The sequence below is a fragment of the Vespa mandarinia genome, chromosome 3, assembly GCF_050613455.1.
Source record: "Vespa mandarinia isolate Hongniang chromosome 3, ASM5061345v1, whole genome shotgun sequence".
Classification (NCBI taxonomy): Eukaryota; Metazoa; Arthropoda; class Insecta; order Hymenoptera; family Vespidae; genus Vespa; species Vespa mandarinia.
Window position 1 is genome coordinate 5,416,440 of NC_140812.1, and position 19,938 is coordinate 5,436,377.

At 36.2% G+C, this 19,938-nt stretch overlaps 2 protein-coding genes across 12 annotated transcripts in view; one reads left to right on the forward strand and one right to left on the reverse strand.

Moving 5' to 3' along the window:
- sli (slit guidance ligand) overlaps positions 1-11,878 on the forward strand; it is a 311,240-nt gene extending 299,362 nt beyond the window's left edge. Inside the window, exons 7-29 of one of the 2 annotated variants that reach the window (XM_035877811.2) lie at positions 151-314; positions 901-972; positions 1,127-1,198; positions 1,320-1,391; positions 1,506-1,649; positions 1,768-1,931; positions 4,809-4,959; positions 5,730-5,876; positions 5,969-6,112; positions 6,326-6,489; positions 6,980-7,181; positions 7,283-7,354; positions 7,432-7,503; positions 7,591-7,662; positions 7,746-7,909; positions 8,157-8,376; positions 9,051-9,360; positions 9,463-9,676; positions 9,801-10,262; positions 10,348-10,548; positions 10,642-10,791; positions 11,047-11,186; positions 11,415-11,878. In XM_035877811.2, the coding sequence (XP_035733704.1) occupies positions 151-314; positions 901-972; positions 1,127-1,198; positions 1,320-1,391; positions 1,506-1,649; positions 1,768-1,931; positions 4,809-4,959; positions 5,730-5,876; positions 5,969-6,112; positions 6,326-6,489; positions 6,980-7,181; positions 7,283-7,354; positions 7,432-7,503; positions 7,591-7,662; positions 7,746-7,909; positions 8,157-8,376; positions 9,051-9,360; positions 9,463-9,676; positions 9,801-10,262; positions 10,348-10,548; positions 10,642-10,791; positions 11,047-11,186; positions 11,415-11,501 (3,660 nt within the window). In that variant the 3' untranslated portion in view covers positions 11,502-11,878. The remainder of the gene's footprint in view (positions 1-150; positions 315-900; positions 973-1,126; positions 1,199-1,319; positions 1,392-1,505; positions 1,650-1,767; positions 1,932-4,808; positions 4,960-5,729; positions 5,877-5,968; positions 6,113-6,325; positions 6,490-6,979; positions 7,182-7,282; positions 7,355-7,431; positions 7,504-7,590; positions 7,663-7,745; positions 7,910-8,156; positions 8,377-9,050; positions 9,361-9,462; positions 9,677-9,800; positions 10,263-10,347; positions 10,549-10,641; positions 10,792-11,046; positions 11,187-11,414) is intronic. The other variant, XM_035877812.2, reaches the window with a different exon arrangement.
- Positions 11,879-16,647: 4,769 nt separating this feature from the next.
- LOC118446781 (putative G protein-coupled receptor No18) overlaps positions 16,648-19,938 on the reverse strand; it is a 43,858-nt gene continuing 40,567 nt past the window's right edge. For 5 of the 10 annotated variants that reach the window (XM_085656149.1, XM_035877841.2, XM_035877849.2 and 2 more), the window contains 2 exons: positions 18,783-18,987; positions 18,553-18,694 (listed from right to left, as the gene is read on the reverse strand). In XM_085656149.1, coding sequence (XP_085512275.1) covers positions 18,785-18,987 — 203 coding nt within the window. In that variant the 3' untranslated portion in view covers positions 18,553-18,694; positions 18,783-18,784. Of the gene's footprint in view, positions 18,745-18,782; positions 18,988-19,938 lie in introns of those variants that run through there. The other 5 variants (XM_035877846.2, XM_085656151.1, XM_085656150.1 and 2 more) reach the window with 4 other exon arrangements.

Here is a 19,938-nt window from a genome sequence, read left to right on the forward strand (position 1 = left end):
AGAAGTCAAATGGTTTCTCTTGTGAAAGAAAATGCTTATTTTTTTCTGTTTCCTTCATTCCTTCGTTTTTCTTTTTACATTTTTCTTTTTTTTTCTTTTTTTTTTCCTTTTTAGTTTTTTCTTTTTACTCAACCACTACGCTTTTTGCAGGAACACGAGTTCAAATGCTCCGGCTTGGTAGAACGAGCGGGCTCGGAATGCAGTGCGGAACCGCAATGCCCGCATCCCTGCAAATGCGCCAACGGAATCGTCGATTGCCGAGAGAATTCCTTGACGAAAGTACCGACCCATCTTCCGGAGGACACCACGGAATTGTTCGTAAAAAGTTTTACCTTCTAGCTCGGCAACAACGAGCTTTGAAACTTGGCTGTCTCGCGTTATTGATTTCTCTTTTTCTCTATCTATCTACCTATCTATCTAACTATCTATCTATCTATCTATCTATCTATCTATCCATTTCTTTTTCTCTTTTCTCTCTTCATCGGTAAAGTATCAGAGAGATGGTGCGTTTTATATCCCACAAATTGGAATGAAAAGAAGAAAAAATTTGATTTGAAATTTACGAAAAAGAAAAAAAAAAAGAAAAAACCGATTCCCTGTGCACTCGCCATCGGATAAAATAGAAAAATCAAATTCGGTGAACGTGCAGTGCCAGACGCGGTGCCAATTTAAATGGAGCAGCGCGAAAAATCTGTGTTTTTTTCTCTCCTAATATCGCCCGACAGCCAATCGAAGTCGATAGAATACTACGAACGATAGTATGAAGAATGAAGAATGATAAATAAAAGAACCATGGTTAAATCATTTTTCTTTCTTCTCTTTTCTTCCAATTCGTTGCAACTGCTACTGCTGCTGCTGCTGCTGTTTTATCTTCAAAAATTTTCATCGATCGTCTTTTAGACGTTTGGAACAAAATGGTATCATGGAGATTCCACCCAAGGCCTTTTCACCATATAGAAAATTACGGAGAATGTGAGTAACTCTTCCTCTTCGTAACACAAGCAAAATTAATCTGCCTACTCACATTTTTATTTCGCTCGTTCATACGTCGTTAAAATTCGTTTCTCATCTTTTTCATCTTTATCCTTTTATTTTTCTTTTCTTAATGTTCTATTTTCTCTCATAGCGACCTCAGCAATAATCAGATTCAAAAGGTGGCTTCTGATGCGTTCCACGGTTTGAAATCCCTCGAATCTCTGTGAGTCTTTTAAGTTTTGTATATATAGTACTTGAATATATATATATATATATATATATATATATATATATATATTTATCATTTGAGTTAATGTGTATAATATGAATTCCGCATGTTTCAGAGTTCTCTATGGAAATAAGATCAGCGAACTTCCAGGTGGTCTCTTTCAAGGACTCTCCAATTTGCAATTACTGTGAGTGATCGTATTACGTTTCACGATTTTAACAAAGCATCATCATTAATGATTCTTCAATGGTGTAGTAACAACCTCTTTGAATTGTTAATGAAACAATACTTTTTTTTCCAGATTACTCAACGCCAATGAAATTTCTTGTATAAGGACCGATCTTTTCCGAGATCTTTACAACCTCACTCTTCTTTCTTTATACGATAATAACATCAAGTCTCTGGCGAATGGAACCTTCTCAAATCTACGGAGTATTAAAACACTGTTTGTATCCAGCATTTATCTTAATAATAGTTCGTTAAATGCCTTTCAATGCGAGCATACACTTTATAACGATTGCAAAATAAAAAAGAAAACAAAATCGTTGGGATTTCTTTCACAGACATCTAGCAAAAAATCCTTTCATCTGCGACTGCAACTTGCGATGGTTGAGTGCCTACCTTCACGCACATCCAATCGAGACGTCTGGTGCAAAATGCGAATCGCCGAAGAGGGCGCAGAAGCGGAAGATCGATTCGATGCGGGACGACAAGTTCAAATGTAAGGGTAAGCACAATTCGACCTTTTCGGTATCTCTTCTTAAAACTTCGAGAGGACAGTGTATACAGGTCGGTAGCTTCTCCCAACTAAGATCTCGCATCGTTACCCCTTCATCATTAAAATTGCATCTACATTCATTAATCACGCTTTTCCACTTCTCGAACATAATAAGTTTCGTTTCCTCTTTGCATTTCTTTTAATCAAGCACTCAAGATAGAACGCCTTGGATGAAGGCGATACGAGAAATTAAACCGATCTACTAAATTACCATTGATCGTAATGTCTGATATTACATATATTTTATGGATAATAATTTAATTAAAATCTAGAAGCTTCCGAAAAAAGAAAAAAAAATAAGAAAAAAGAAAAAAAAAAAGAAAAGGAACGAGTTTGTCCTCTAATCTCGAAGAATAATTATTCATCCTAATCTACCATTAGACGATCGGCGAAGAGTAATGTTCGCGAAAGCTTTTGCCTTTGACCATGGCCAACGATGAACGATTTAGATTTATGCTTTCATCCACGCTGATATTACGCTCGATGTACCCTCGTTAGTCTCCTGGTGCATCCTGCAACCGTCCTTTTTCATCTTACATCGTTTCGATGCATCTCTCGCGACGCGAGAGCGCCAAGACCTTTCTTCTTTTTCGTTTCTTCTTCTTCTTCTTCTTCTTCTTCTTAGTCGTTGTCGGCACGTCCGGTCTGGGTGATCGGCCAATCCGTACAGGTGTAGCCACGGCTGGATTCCTTTGATTAATGTCGAGCACTTTGTCGAGCCTGTGTAATTGCTACTGGATGCATCGCCGCAGAATCGCTGTCTCTACGCTTCTCCAGCGATTGCTTATTTATTATGCTCGCATATTATCCTCCTCATAAGGGCCAACCGTCGACATTTATGATTATTGTTATACGCTTACTGCGACCTGCCCGGGCACATTTCGAGTTCATTAATTTATAATATACCTACATCTCGAACGTGCTCAGAGAGTGACGATCGCGATATCGTTTCGATGGAGCTGTAATTATCGGATTATCGATGCTTCTAATTTCGTACTATTCACGCTTCAACGACGACCGGAATTAAATCATTCCGAGTGGAAATAATCGTTGGAAAACTGATAAAATATTCTAACATTGAAATTTATAAAGGGAGAGCTTAAAATTATTATCTTTTTTTTTGGAATTAGATTTTTTACCTTTATCTTTTTTTTTTTTTTCTTTTCTTCGGATTATATCACATGGAAGAATACTACTTGAAATAAGGAGCCTCAGTAATACGCCATACATGTTCGAGGATAATAGCCGAAAGTTTTCACCCCTCCCCCTGTTTCTCCTCTTTCGCGGTTTCGCGTATATCCCGAATGCACTTTACCTAGTACACAGGATAATCTTGAAAAACACACGTTTCGTAGGTATGTACATACTTGTAGACTCTCGCTAAATATGTACGGATCTATACATACGTACATATATACATACAGCTACTCTTTTTCAGCATGAAGAGGTCAGAGGGAGTAAAACGACGCCAGGGAATAAACATTTCGGAAACACATATGTACCGTTGTCTCCTACCCCTTTTCAAAGTATAAAGGGGTATTCTTGTTACGTGCATTTCTCTAAACGAGAGTTTACGCTCCGGGCGTAAAACTTGAAAGGAACTTTCGTAACTTTCGCTCGAGCCATAGTAAAAATTTACGCTAAAGCCACACGCGCTTTACGAAAGGATTCAAGGCGAGAAACAAGAAGGCGAGCCAGTTGAAACGTGTCCTTCGAATCCCTTGGAGAAAAAGCACTATCTCTTCGAAGTTTTTCTTTTTTTTTTTTTGCCAAATAACATGACCACGGTCGAACGATTTTCGGTTTTTATCGGATAAAAATACTTCTTACGATCTTCGATATATAACAATAAAAAGCCAGTAGTTCGACGATTTTTCTTTTCTTTTCTATTTTTTTACCATTTCGAACGTATAAACTCGATAACTTTCAGATCAATGATCCAATTTAGTTTTAATCGTAGGTTATCGTAGGAATTATTATACGAATCGATTCTCTCTCTTTCTGAACGACATATCGTTATATACATTACGATGAATTACTGATATCGTTTTGCGTCCGCGTAAACGCGTATCGCGGTTCGGCTAATTTACAATGTAGAGGTATAATGCGACAATGAATCATTTCTCTATAGCCATGTTCTCATGCATAAACATATTTACTATGTGTAATGCCCAACGTGTGCCGCTAAACACTCAATTATTGAACGGGCACGTTCTCCTGCAAGCGAGCCCAGCCGATCCCAGTTTTGCAATGTCGCTAGGCATGATTGTTAATTATTAAAATGTATTAAATCAGTATATTATCGCCTCACCACGTTCATTCCCTCTCCCATAATTACATTGAACGTTTCTCCTTTCGGCGGTGTCGGTATATCGACGATGAATAAATTTCACTAACCATCTATCGATAGGTATCATCGTATCGATAATTCGACATAGTTATCAAATAAATATCATCATCATTCGTTCATCCCGAAATATCTCATCTGCATACGGTAACTCACTCGACAATGATGGGAGTGATGCGAGCGAGGAGATTAAAAGCGAAACATTTTTTAACATTTCTTTTATTTATCCCCTATACTTACAGAAATTAACATTTTATTAAAATATATTAAGACTAATGAGAAAGAAGCATCGCAAAGTACACGGTAGGTATGATAAATCATCGTATGTTGCTCGTTTTGAAAATGAGGTAGATGAAAAAGACTCGCATCGCTTCTACTTTAACGAGCAGAGATATCTATCGGAACGAAAGATAGAATATTTATATAGATCAGGCAATTAAGTTGTTAATTCGACTGTATCAATGAGCTTTTGTTTAAAGGTGACGAAGAACTTTTAACAAAGAGGGCTGGTGAATGCATTCTACCCGGTGCATGCCCTTCTCCTTGCTCGTGCAATGGAGCAACTATTGATTGTTCCAGTAAGAAGCTTACCTCGATACCCAGAGATCTACCCATTTACACTTCCACTCTGTAAGTATCATTTCTCTCTCTCTCTCTCTCTCTCTCTCTCTCTCTCTCTGCGACGAAAAATATAATCTTAGTCTCTCTCTCTCTCTCTCTCTCTCTCTCTCTCTCTCTCTCTCTCTCTTTCTTTCTCTCTTTTTATTTTTCTTTATTATTATAATATTTCTATGCGAGTTGTTTTACGTGTTCTCGCTGATGCTCGACTAATATTGATATCAGATACGACACTCGAATGAAGATAGATACTATTACCATATCAATTTTCCACAATCTCTCTACCATGTGGGCACGTGTGATAGGAATATACGGGTAATCTTTTACAATCGAGAGACATGTCGAATTTCAAAGAACGAATCGTCGTTGTTGAACATGTTCCATGTTCTCGGATTCATCATCACATGTTACAATTTCGATCGGTGATAATAATCGTTACTCGTTGAAATTTTTATTCGAACATTATATATTGTTCGTTGTTAGATATATTGAAAATGACGTTCGATCGAACGAAATTATTTCTCCGATTGAGTTTAATGTTTATCGGAATTTCTTCTTTTCGGCAAAGAAGATCGATAGTATGCGCTTTATTAATCGAAATAAATTATTTTACTCGTTTAATGAAACAACGCGCCCTTCTACCTCTATCTGTAATGATCGATGAGTTCATTCTTCGTCGTTTCCGTCGGTTCGAATTAATTGTTTGCACGGTTGGGGAAGTCAAAGGGAAAATTTCCGAGTAATTTTCTATTATATTATTTCTCCCTTTCTTCTCGATGCAGTTTGCTAGGCAACAACGAGTTGGACAAGATCAAAGCGGACGGGCTATTCCAGAAGCTTCCGGAATTGCAGCATCTGGATCTAAGGAAGAATAAAATCTCACGCATCGAAGCGTCCGCTTTTCAAGGAGCACACAAGCTCACCGACCTGTAAGTTTTCAGCAAACGATCGATCATCGTTTTTCTTCGTTGTTGTCTTCGTTCATCTTACGAATTTCCTTCGTTCGTTTCTTCCTTCGCAGATTGTTGTCCGACAATCGGCTGAGAGAAGTTCACAACAAGATGTTCACTGGTCTGACGAATCTAAAGAGCTTGAATCTCCACGGAAATGCTATAACCTGCGTGATGCCTGAGGCTTTCGACGGATTGGCTCACATTCGTGCCATGTAAGCATTAATAATTAATTGATATTACCCATAGGATTTATCTTTAAAAGCGTATGCATATCGTGCACGCTTTCTCCTATCAAGATTCTTTTTTAAAGATAACGAACTATACATATTAAAGGGTATACCTACTAACGTATACGCAAATACGTGAATTATAATGATTCCAAGTTGCTCGAGTCGTGAGTTTGATGTATAGCATTGCGTTTCCAGCAACATGCAAGGCAATCCACTGTCGTGTAATTGTCACCTCGCATGGTTCGCCGGATGGCTCAGGAAACGAGATATGACAGGAATGACCGGTCGTTGTCACGATCCCCTGCGACTCAAGGACGCCGTCATTAAGGATATTCCACATCACGAATTCAAATGTAACAGTACGTATGATTCTTGTATAAGCTACTTGTTTCTATGGAGTCGTTGACCCCTTTAAAACAACCGGATTGGAAAAGTTTCTTTTCTTATTTGCTTTTTTCCTTTTTCCTGCTTTTTCCTATAAAACAGACATTGGAAAACGAACGATTTTTTTTTTTTTTTTTTTTTTTTTTTTTTTTTAATAAAATACACGAGCAAATAATAATTATCTGTTCAGTTTGCATGAAATTATTTATGTTAACGAACGAACGAACGAACGACGGTAGGTAAAACTTCTTTTCATCTTATATCATCAAGTTCCCGCGAACGAAGTATAAGATAGTATTTTATTAATACTTAAGTACTTAATAATCGTCTACTTAGTTTGCATGAAATTACTAAGGCAAGTTTTAATTTGCATAATCAGCATTTCTACGCGTTCTTGCTTATTCTATCCGCGGTAATTCGCGGATTAAAGGGTTTCATTAACGATCGTCGTTTTACGAACATCAGACGACAGCGTTGGCTGTCTGGGCGACGATTATTGTCCACCCCAATGCAATTGCGCTGGCTCGGTGGTAAGGTGTTCGAGGGCTCAGCTTACGGAGATTCCACGTGGGATTCCACCGGAAACCACGGAGCTGTATTTGGACGAGAACGACATTAAGACCATCCAGCCAGAGAGACTGAACCACCTGAGGATTCTGACCAAGCTGTAAATAAAACTCCCTCTTTATCTCTCTTTCTCTCTTTTATACCTTTTTCGAGTCGACTTTCATCAACATTCTAACCTTCTTTTCCCGTTCTTTTTCCTAGCGATTTGAGCAACAATCAGATCGGAATGTTGTCGAACGATACCTTTAGAAATCTCACGAAGCTGTCGCATCTGTAAGTTGAACATTTTCTAATCTACTCTCTGGAGAGATCTCAGAGATTTATTTCATACCTCGTCTTTATTTTCGTAGAATCATCAGTTACAACAAATTGCAGTGTGTGCAAAGAAATGCTCTCGCTGGACTGAAGTCTCTGCGTATAATGTGAGTTTAATCGATCTGGTTTGGTTACCTAGAAACAAATTATATTTTATCAAGAACAGTGTTAATCAGTAATAATCGTTCCAACAGCTCTCTCCATGGCAATGACATATCGGTGATTCCCGAGGGTGCCTTCGAGGATTTAAAATCGATATCTCATCTGTAAGTACGCTCGACGCAAGTTGATAAAGTTCGATAATAATTGGAGTTCGAACGATTGCTACTATGATTATTCATTTTTCCAGTGCTCTCGGTTCGAATCCTCTCTACTGTGACTGCAGCATGCGATGGTTAGCTGAATGGGTGAAAAAAGATTTTGTTGAGCCTGGTATAGCCAAGTGTATGGATCCACCAAACATGAGAGACAAGCTTCTTTTGACAACACCACCTGACGCATTTCAATGTAAAAGTAAGTATCCCCCATCGACACGTTTAAAGATCGCGAACAACTTGGTCAAGAAATATAATTTTTTATTTGATGTAAGTAAATCTTTCTTGTCCAAGTACTGTTCAACGATCTCATTTATCTAATTGTGACGGTGTTTTTAGTTTGAATCGTGGAACGCGATCAGTCTGTTTAGTTCGTGGTTTTTTGGCCCATCAGCTCGGTACGGTACTAAAATTGCTCATTAATCGTAGACCTTTCTTCCGCGCAGCCAAGCAACAGCCAGCCGAGGTCTTGGCCAAGTGCGACTTGTGTTACACCGCGCCATGCCAGAACGGAGGACTCTGCGAGGCGCTTCCGGATCGGCAGTTCCGTTGCAAGTGCGCGCCAGGATATCACGGGGACCGGTGTCAGCATAAAATTGACGCGTGCTATGGAAATCCTTGCAAGAACTCCGGAACTTGCAAAGTATTGGAGGAAGGAAGATTCAGGTATTTACCAGCTAGACTATTCTCAAGTTTATCAGTAGCTCGTCGGGTCGACTTTAGCCTTGCTCGTTATCCCGTAGTTAAGTTTCTCTTCAACGTCGATATATCGAATCCTGTCGGCGCGGAAGATCATCCAACAGGATTGTGTAATTATCGGACGGAATTCCTTTGACTCTTCTATATCTCTCTCTATTCTATCGATCGATAGTAGATAACTTAGAAAAGCGTCTGAGTAAAACGAGCCTGCTGCTTCCTACGAATGCGAACGAATAATAATAATAATAATAATAATAATAATTACGACGTATCGAGAATCCAAGCTGGGCAATCGATACGTCGTTTATAGTCGAAGTAGTGATAAAGAACAATTGTTAGAAAGTAGTTGAAAGTGCATGATAATATAGTGACGATGAAACCGTAATTTTGAAATCGATTAGGCTTATCAGTAGTAGTCTCGTAGATTTTTTGTACGAGTGTGTTAATCGCCGTCATGGGATTGATGTGGAGTCGAAAAGAAAGGAAAAAAAAAAAAAGAATAAAGGAAGGAAATATAGAAAGAGTAGATATGAAACGGGACGTGCACGTGAGCCCCGAAGAGCGACGCTAGTTTTAACGAATCTAGCTTGACCGAATGTCAAGCTCAATCTCTCGATTGACGTTCAGTCCGTGTGTGACAGTTGCGACTGTGCCCCCGGATACGAGGGACTCCGATGCGAGAGTAACGTTGACGACTGTGCGAACAACAAGTGCGCCAATAACGCGACCTGCATCGACCTCGTTCAGGCCTATCGATGTGACTGCACCCCAGGATTCATGGGAGAATACTGCGAAACGAAAATACCCTTTTGCACAAAGGGGCACGACCCCTGCGAGAACGGGGGTCGATGCGTCGATCACCAGACCCACTACAGCTGCGAATGCCCGATCGGCTTCACCGGCCTTAATTGTTCCACCAACCTGGATGACTGCGGTGATCATATGTGCCAGGTACGAGAACTTATTCCCTTTCATTCAATATATAAATTACACACGTCATATTGTATCCTCTTGTTCTCTTCATCCAATGGGATGGATCCTTTTTATGTTTAGAACGGTGCTACTTGCATCGACGGCATAAACAATTACGAGTGTAAGTGCGCGGCGGAGTATACTGGGAGGTACTGCGAGATTGCACCATCAACAGCCATGTTATATCCGCAGACGAGTCCTTGTGCACATCACGATTGTCAATATGGTGCCTGCTTCCAGCCAGCTCCTGCCTCCGCCGCGGACTATCTTTGCCAGTGCCACCCCGGCTATACCGGTAAATTTTTTGAATCGTTTTACTTTTTTTTTTCGGTATAAATGTAGGATATATAATTCAATTATAAAGAAAAAAAAAAAAGGAAAACAAAAAAAAAACAATACGTACTTGTAATTACACGTAGGAAAACGATGCGAGTACCTGACGAGTCTGAGCTTCGTGGACAATAGCTCGCTGGTCGAGCTAGAGCCGCTACGCACGAGGCCCGAGGCAAATGTGACCATCATTTTCACGACCACGCAGGAAAACGGGGTTTTACTCTACGACGGTCAAAACGGCGAGCACATTGCCGTCGAGTTATTCAATGGTCGCGTACGAGTCTCTTATGATGTTGGAAATTATCCTACGTCGACGATGTATAGTTACGAGATGGTCTCCGATGGTAAGCCCCACATGGCTGAACTTCTAGCGATCAAGAAGAACTTCACGATGAGGGTTGATCGCGGTCCAGCTAGGAGCATCATAAACGAAGGCCCGAGGGAATATTTGAAGCTCATCACGCCGATGTACGTTGGTGGTGTCACACCCGAAGTCGCTAACATAGCCTTCTCCGAGTTTCATTTAAGGAACGTCACGAGCTTCCAAGGTAAAGATAGAACCGTTAAATCTGTTAGCGTCATTTACCGAATCGATCAAACCTAGAACTAACGAACTTTGATCCTCCAACACAGGCTGCATCTCCGAGATGTGGATCAATCACAAGCTGGTGGACTTTAGTAATGCCGCCAAAAGGCATCGCGTTACTCCTGGATGTGCTTCTAACGAGGAGGAAGCTGATGAAGCACGAGACGTCATCGAAGCTGAAGGCATTGCTGTTGGCAGTAACGAAGATACCTTGCCACAGGAACATATTCCTCCTCGCGAACATTCCGGTAACTTTGAAATTCCTGTCTCTATCTTTTCCATTGATAACAAGATAAATATGTATTATAAAATTTTTTTTAAATCTTTTAACAAACTTACAGATATCGTCGTATCGCTCCCAATCACAGGAATCTCCGATCCCTGTACCGGTCACGAGTGTAAGAAGGGCTCGCAATGCGTTCCATCGTCATTTGGGAATGATTATTCCTGCAGATGTCAGACCGGCTGGTACGGGCGATACTGCGAAAAAGGTGATTCATTCTACCTATATAATTGAAACATTTTCTTTTTCATGACAGTCATAGTTAACTAGTAGACTCTCGTGACTCTTACAAAACTTCATGAAAGGCCCCCTTCGTTTATTCTTTGATTGAGACAAGATAATCGTAGCGAATTTCATTGAGTGGTGTATTTGGAGTTTTCGGCTTTTCGAAGGGATGAGAAACTTTAGAGTTCCTGCTGGTAGCAGTCGATGATCGAAGTTAAACTTTTCATATCCATTTCAGCGCCAACGTGTCGTAAAGAGCACACGAGGGAGTACTACAGCGAAAACGGATGCCGTAGTCGACGACCTGTGAAACTTGCCAAATGTTGGGGAAGTTGCGGCAATTCGTGCTGCTTACCAAGAAAGACCAAACGACGCAAGGTACTTTCGCTCTCTCTCTCTCTCTCTCTTCCCCCTCTCTTTCTTTCTATGTTCGATCGATATCAAATTTTTCAAGATTATCCAAACGAGTAATAATTTTTAGTACATTGAATTTCGATTTCAGAAATCGAAGTGAACGTTAACTTTGGTCAGAATCCAAACTCATAAAATTCACACGTTTACTCGTATTACGTAAATTTAAAAAATTGAAAAACTATCAAATTTCAGGTTCGGCTGATTTGTACGGATGGCATGCGATACACGAAAGACGTCGACCTTGTTCGTAAGTGCACCTGCACTCGAAAATGCTACTAGCAAGTAGTAGTATTCGCATCTTGTCGCACGAGCAGCCTCTCTCTCAACAATCATCATCGTAGCAGTACATTGAGACTTGACGAGATCATCGACGAAGAAACCCCGAGATCCAAAATGTCACGCTATTGATCTTTTAAATATCCCTGAACATTCAAAGATGCGCCGAAGAAGGAAAGAAGAAGAAAAATTGGATGATAAGAATAAAAGAAGAAAAAAGAAGATAAAGAAGAATAAAATAACTATAATCCTCGACGCATCTTTAAATTAAAACACAGGAGATTTTTGAAAGTGAGAGTGACAGAGAACAGTGCGGGCCAAAACTAAGATGGACACACACAGCCGGCTCAGTGTGATATGTATTATTAATTATTAATTATTAATTATTAATTATAAATTACTATTACTATTACTATTACTATTACTATTACTATTACTATTACTATTATTATTATTATTATTATTATTATTATTATTATTATTATTATTATTATTATTATTAATATTAATATTAATATTAATATTATTATTATTATTATTATTATTATTATTATTATTATTATTATTATTATTATGATTATTATTATTATTATTATTATTATTATTATTATTATTATTATTATTATTATTATTATTATTATTATTATTATTATTATTATTATTATTATTGGAGATAAAACGAAGAAGCTAAAGTATATTGTAAGTACTATTAAGTATGATGGACTATTAATATCAGAAGGGAAAAGATAAAAAAAATAAGAAGCCACACGCATACATATTGCATTTTAACGCATATTAGGTATTATACGTATTATTATAGGATTGTAAGGATTCATAACTGCCTAATAACTGCCTAACAGGGGATGGAAGGATGAATAGGTGAAAAAAAAATAATAATAGGAAGGATAATAAAAAAAAAGGTGAACACGATGCAAGCACGCACGCATCATTCTCATCCCTAATACGATTTGTGGATACGAAAAAGCGTGTGCTTGTGACTATAAAACACACATACACATGCATAGACACACAAATGCGCAGGGACACATACACACACACACACACACACACAGTTGCGAATATTTAGCCGAGCACGTAACGTAACGTGTCCACACTATTAAAAAAAAAGACGATGATTCGTGAGACTCGTGGGTATTAACGAATAAAAAAGAAAAAGATAAATGGAGAAAAAAAAAAAAAATAAAAAAAAAATAAAAAATAAAAATAAAATGAGGAGAAGCGTTCCTGCACGTATGCGAGCGCACGGTATTAAGTTTTGTCGTCTTTTTCGTTGAAATCGTTTTTTAAAAGCGATAATAACAGAGAAGTTCCGCTTCTAATCAAGGAGAAAACGTTTATCGTGCGTTCGTCGATCGGTTTATCGCGGTCGAATAGTAGCAGCTACTGATTTTTTTCTTTGTCATTTTTCTTCTTTTTTTTTTTCTTTAATCACACACTGTACTCGAGAGAACGAATTAATTACGCACGTTAAATAATAGTTTTCTATATGTCACGTCTTTTACTCAACGAATGTTAACCCTACGTCAGGCATTTACCCCAGAGAAGATGACTTCTGGATCAAAAAAAGCAAAAAAACAAAAAAAAACAAAAAAAAATAGAAAAAAGTATGAAAAAATATTAAAAGAAAGAAAGAACTGCCACCTTTTTTAGCATAATAATATTTATAGCGAATACGTAGTTGAAAAGGCAATTGTTCCTCGGGAGACTCTTTTCTTTCTTCGTTCGTTCATCGCTCGATATTTATTTATTCGCCGAAGATTGTTCGTTTAAGAGCCAAGTATGAAATTTATTATTATCGATTTGAATATTTACGCAAATATTCTTCATTTCTTTTTACATATTATATTTCACCAACGCCATAGGCGTTTAAAGATTAGTATTCCTTCTAACGATATATTCTAACGTTATTTCTAACTTCTTATTGATAGTTTTAAAGTAAGATTTTTCGTAGGATAAAGTTTAAACAACAAAATAATATATTGTCTTTTTTTAGCTGTTCATCTATCTTTTTTTTTTGTTTTTTTTCTTTTTTTCTTCTACTTCTCGTTTCACGGAAAGTGTAGACTTTGTCGATTCGGTATCGGCCTACTTATGATTAGATACATACGAAGTCGATGATGCATTCTACGAGTAGCTCGTGAACGTGTAAATAAATTTACGAACCGATCATGATTTTTGAGAATAGATTGAGAGGTCTCCATGAAGAAAGTGGAAAGAAATTCTAAATCGTGATTTCGATGACTTCTTCGCACTACATACGGCCTAATCGTAATTAGTCTCGAGAGAATAAAAGTGCAGTTCGTGAAATATTCAAGGAGCATCGAAACTTTGGAATAGAATCGTTTCGAAATAGTTTGAAACAAACGATCGGAGACCGTTTATTTTCGAAGCTTGCTAATAAATAAATGTTAATTAATTAATCGATTATTATACTATTAAATTGATCGAACAAATTTGTTCGAAGCAAAAATTTTTTTTATTTTCATTGAAGTTGATAGAAAATTTCGCTCGAGACGAACGATCGATTCGTGGCGCGTTTCATAAAACGAGAAGTGATCTTTAAAATCTTTAAAGTGATCTTTAAAATAATTTTATTTGTTAAACATTAACGAACGACGAGATAAATTTGAGAATCTGTAACTTCAGAAAAAAAAAAAAAAGATCGGTGACTCCCAACAACTTTCGAACGAGGAGTCTCCATATCCGATACGCGAAGAGACGTAATCTTCGTGTAATTATTTTTGTATAAGAGAATAATTTATATGGGATTGTAGCGTATTGGTTCGTACGGGAAGTATCATTCGAACTACTTAGTTCGCTAAAATAGGTAGAGATTATTTCGCGTATAATATATTAATAATATAAGTTAACACGTGCACTTATCCGGTGAGAAATAATCCACTGCCATTAGATGGTTAAAAGCGTTTATAATTGATTACTTCGATTTTGATAAAATTCATTATCGATTTATTCCATTATTAAACGATAACGTACCAACTTATGCACGTGGATTTTTTCATAAAAGAAATTCTTTCATTCTGATATTAAATCTACATAGTTCTTTGTTCAATTAATTTTAAAAATTTGTAATATAAAGGGAAGAAAAAACATATACGCGCACGCACGCCTAAAATCGTAAATAAAGTGATCGCGAAAAAGCGTATCGATTCTTCTCACCGCTCTCTCCGTAATTCATAGCCCAATTTAAGCATAGGTGTACCATAACGGCATACATACGTCATATTATTACATTGATACGACTTTGTAAGTATTAATAGCCGTATAAGCTCGCTTATATCGTTTCGTTTATAACTCGCTCCGACGTCGACCTTCGAAATAAATCCTTTCCAGAAAATCGGCCAGTCGATTTTTCTTACATATACATAGGTGCGAATTAATGTGAATCAACGTAAAATGAATTTTGAAAGTAAAGGTGAAAAAAAAAAGAAAAAAGATACGAGATAGACAAAGAAATCAGTCAGATGATAGTCGATTCGATAATTCTCGAATTTGATTCGATCAACCAAAAAATAAAATAAACGAATAGAGAAATAGATGCATACGGATTAAAGAAAAATTTGATATCAGCGAGGAGAAGCCATTTAGTATGAAAGTGGTACGTTAGGAAAATAGAATAGAGAAAAGAAGAAACTAAAAAGAGATAAGGTGGAGAGAAAAAAAATAACAGAGAGAGAGAGAGAGAGAGAGAGAGAAAGATAGAAAGAGAGAGAGAGAGAGAGAAAGAGAGAGAGAGAGAGAGAGAGAGAGAGAGAGATGGCGTTTTATCGCGAGGCGTACGTTTGTATTGGACAATAATAACTGGCAAAGAAGGATGATGAATTAATTAGCGATGAAAAGAGTGTTGGCTTCAAAATGACCCCTCGCCAATCTTTCACGGCGATTATTTTAAATGTAAAATTTTTTTCGTTTTTCATCTTAGCCGTCTTTATTTTATTCTTTTCTTTAGATTGAAAATATTCCTTGTAGAACTTTTCATATAAGTTATAACAATTTTTTAATTATTCTTTATTGTTTTATCCTTTTTTTCTCAGTACGCGAACCTTACGATACAAGGACCGACACTCTTTTCCCAATATAATAAACGAAATTATTACATTTTTTAGAGTACTCTGGATTCTATGTTGGCAAAAAAGAGAGAGAGAAAGAAAAAGAGAGAGAGAGAGAGAGAGAGAGAAAGTTTGATAGAAATAAAACGGAGAGAAAGGGAGAGTGCGTGTGAAAGAGTTAGGATGTATGAACATAACATAAATTCGTGAGAGCATGATCATGAATCGAAAGGGAAGAATGGAATTTGTATAAATGTGTCTATCGCGAAGCACGTTTTACCAAATAAAACTGGAATACTGCATGCCTAGAAATACTATAGCTCTATACATGTAGGTATTAAATTAGGTATTAGCGTGAAAGCAAAACATCTATGTTTATATAATGTAACAAATCTTCGAAATATGAATGCAATTAAATAAATGTATGTAAAGTTTACAACGATCGTTTAGTGCCACATATATTATGTTTCATTTTAAAAATTTTTAATTAATTAAAATATTAGTCATCTCCTGAATGTGAGCAACCATTACATTATCGGTAATCGTGGTAAATGAATATTATTAGTAGTAGTAAAGAAATCTCTATTGGTATGATACACGTTATCTTATGAAGTTAGAAAGAAATCTATATTATCGACATCTATTTGTAATCATCGAAAAAAGTTTTATCATTTGAGTCAACAATATTAATTCTAAATGTAAATTACCATCGTAGAAATTTTCTCTTTATTATATACTTACCTTTTATCGATATTTATTTTTGATTAAAATAATTTAAAGAGAACGGTAGATACAAAAAAGAAGAAAAAAAAAAAAAGAAAAAAGAAAAGAAGATAAATATTCGATCGTTGAAATAAATTATTCGAGAAGCACGTGATATACTGTAATATTTTATTCGATATATCGTGATAATGTGTATGTTTTGCACATTCGTTGCGTATACAAATATATTTTCAATGACAGTTCATCGCATCAATGAACATCGGCATCGGCATTTTAAGGACACGGTAAGAGGATTATTAGATGATGTCGATGACATTATTTATTTCTAAGGTGTTCAACGCGATAATTTACGTATGAGTATATATATATATATATACACATATATTTGAATGTATATATATATATTTATAAAAGATTTTTCTCGTCGAATATATTATGAATTATCGTACGCATTAGAAAAGTTTACCTTCGTAGTTTGAAAGGAATTATTGGATTGATCTAGATATGTATATAATTTGACGATAACGACGCAATTTTAACTTAACTTTTTTGTTCTTCGCATATCGCAGAGATACTTTGTGGTTACATAAATTATACCTATTAGTTTCTAATCCAACATTGATTTTTGATAGAATATTAATTAATGTTTGAAATAAATAAAAGACGATAATACGATGTTCTTAAAAAGAAATAAAGAAAGAAAAAGAGAATGATAGAAATAGAAAAAAAATAATTTGTTATTTGCTCTCAGCCAATATCTTTCGAATGTTTTAACAGAAAAATCCAAAACATTGATTATCAAATTTACATAAAATAATAAATTAATTAATAGGAAATCAGTACCGATTTGAGATTATTTGTTGTTCCTTATGCATTGATTATTTTGAATTGAAACTGAATTTTCGTAGATTCATACATATGTATGTATTTTGATACATTCTCCATGCAATGTTGATTTTAGGCAAATCTCTCGACACTATTCACGAAGATTATAATCTAGCATAGAGGAACGTTCTATTATCGTAAACTCAATACCAATCGAACTCACAACTGTGTTATCGAAAGATAAAATTCACGAGCTAATTTATCAAAATTTATGCTCGCGAGAAAATGTTTTTGAAAAATCGCATGTTAAGTTTTTCCATAAAATTTCATCCTATTTCTTATCGACGTTCCTCGATGAAAGAGATAAAGAGTTCCTTGATATATCGTCGAAAGCTTTGACATTACTCTCGAACCGGATTCGATTTTCGTAGGTCGACGAGTTGGAAACTACTAGCCCCTCGAGTCCTCTATCTCTCTATCTCTATCTCTATCTCTATCTCTATTTCTATCTCTCTCTCTCTCTCTTTCTCTTTCTCTCTAGAGTGGTTAATTTGGAAGTCTTCACAGGAGGACCTAACGCGTCTCTAATTCAGAAACAACCGAGGGTCAAACCGATACTAACGTAGAGTTAAACCGTAGCTAATCTAAGCTCTAATCCATTCCTGAATTAGAGAGAGAAAAGGAGAGAGAAAGAGAGAAAGAGAGAAAGAGAAAGAGAGAAAGAGAGAAAGTGAGAAAGAGAAAGAGAGAGAGAAAGACAAGTGGCACTGGCTCAAACTCAGAGTTCAACCGATCAATTACAACGATCTTTGAAGAAAGTAAATAGAACTTTTCTCATTGTGAAACGTAAGAAGCTATAGTACCGTAAACCTATATGTATGGTATTGTATATATATATATATTGTATATGTACAGTTACATTTGATCCACGAACCATAAATGTCACGCGAGCGTTTGTTAAAAATATAAAGAAGAAAATTGCGTGATCGTTACGAAAAGATACGTTAACGAACGCAAGATGCGCTGAAGCAAAGGAAAATTTCTCTCTCTCTCTCTCTTTCTTTCTTTCTTTTTTTCTCTCTTTTTCTATCTATCTATCTACTTATCTATCTATCTATTTATCTAACTATCCATCCATCCACCTTTTTCAGTTCACTCGTTCACTCGTTATCAGAATATCCAAGCCATGCAGGGACTTTTCCTATACAGGAAACATCGTTAGGCGGTTAGATTTCTTCTTCGGCAGCGTATTCCGAAACGAAACTCGTTTCTTCCATTTTTTATTATTCCTTTTATTTCCATAATCCACAACTGAAAATCGCCTTATTCGTACTACTTTCTGCAGTATCTATTTAATCATTTTTGATATAAATAAGATTGATCTTCACGTTCTCGATGCATTCTTCCTCCACGTCGCAGGGGTTGGTACTTTCCGTTCGGTATGATTCAAGGCCGTTTGACTTTTGAAGCACTTCCGACACGTTAATCGCCAAAATGCTAACCTGAAGTCGGCCGAGTAAAATGCGTAGATGAATGGATTTATCGCTGAATTTATCCAACCTAAGATAGAGAAACATCAAAAGAAACGAATCGTAAATTTACGTTCGTTTCTTTTTTTCATAATACATAGTTTAAGTGAAAAAGTTACGATTATTCTGGTGAGAAGAAGGGAGGAGTATCGTTAAGAGCCACGAATCGATCGTTGAAGATGTATTGCTCTTTGAACGACAAAAGTTCACCAATAAAATTGTTGCCTGCACTGGCGACGTAGTGAGAAAAGTTTTTATCGTATTTCAGAAAGAAATACTTCCTCCTTCTCACGAGTGTTGCCGACGTGCGCCTCACGATCTTTTCTGCATAGATATATAGAAACCAGAGTACGTATATATGTATGTATGTATAGTGTTTATCTACATATCTACTTTCTCTTTCTCTCTCTCTCTCTTTCTCACTCTCTCTCTATCTCTCTCTCTCTCTCTCTCTCTCTCCCTCTTCCTGTATTTCTTTTTCTTCCTTCTTCCTATTTATTCTTTTCTTTTTTCATTTTTTTTTATATTATATATTTATATATCATATAATTATATTTTATATTATATATATTATATATTTATATATAATAAAATAATATAATAAAAAAGAAATATATATATATATATTTATATCTATTATTATCTCGAATGAGATTATTTTCATAAATATTACATTGAAAAAGTTGTACTATGAAATCCTATGGTAATATGTAAGGTTTTATAAATAATGCTTACTCTTATTTTTTCCTTTTTTTTTTGTCTCTATTTCACTGTTTTCATATAAAATATAAGTTTGCTTTTTCCTGCCCCTCGAGCAATCTTCATAGATTATCGAGGAAAACGAACGATTTCGATAGCAAGGAAATTCGATGGGTTGTAGAAAAGACGACTACGCGACACACGTTTCGCTTCAAATCCTCACAGGAATTCTTAGAACGTTCTACCACCATCAAAGTTCGAGCGAAGGTTTTGATAAAAATTGCATTTCCTGATAAGTAGAACGGTAGTACACGAATTCTAACTTTGTACTTCGCTTATGTATATAAGTATATAAGAGAAAACACGGTGAGATATGTGATTCAGGATATACACAGATACGTATATTTATCTACATACATAGATATACAATATATTTCAAAATATAATTTCTTTTCAATCTTTTATTTGCCTATAACGGAGAATTGATATCTCATTCTTGTGTATAGATTCACAAAGAAAGCAAAGAATATCAAAATAGACGAGAATCGTGAAAGAGAAATACAGAAATGATAATTT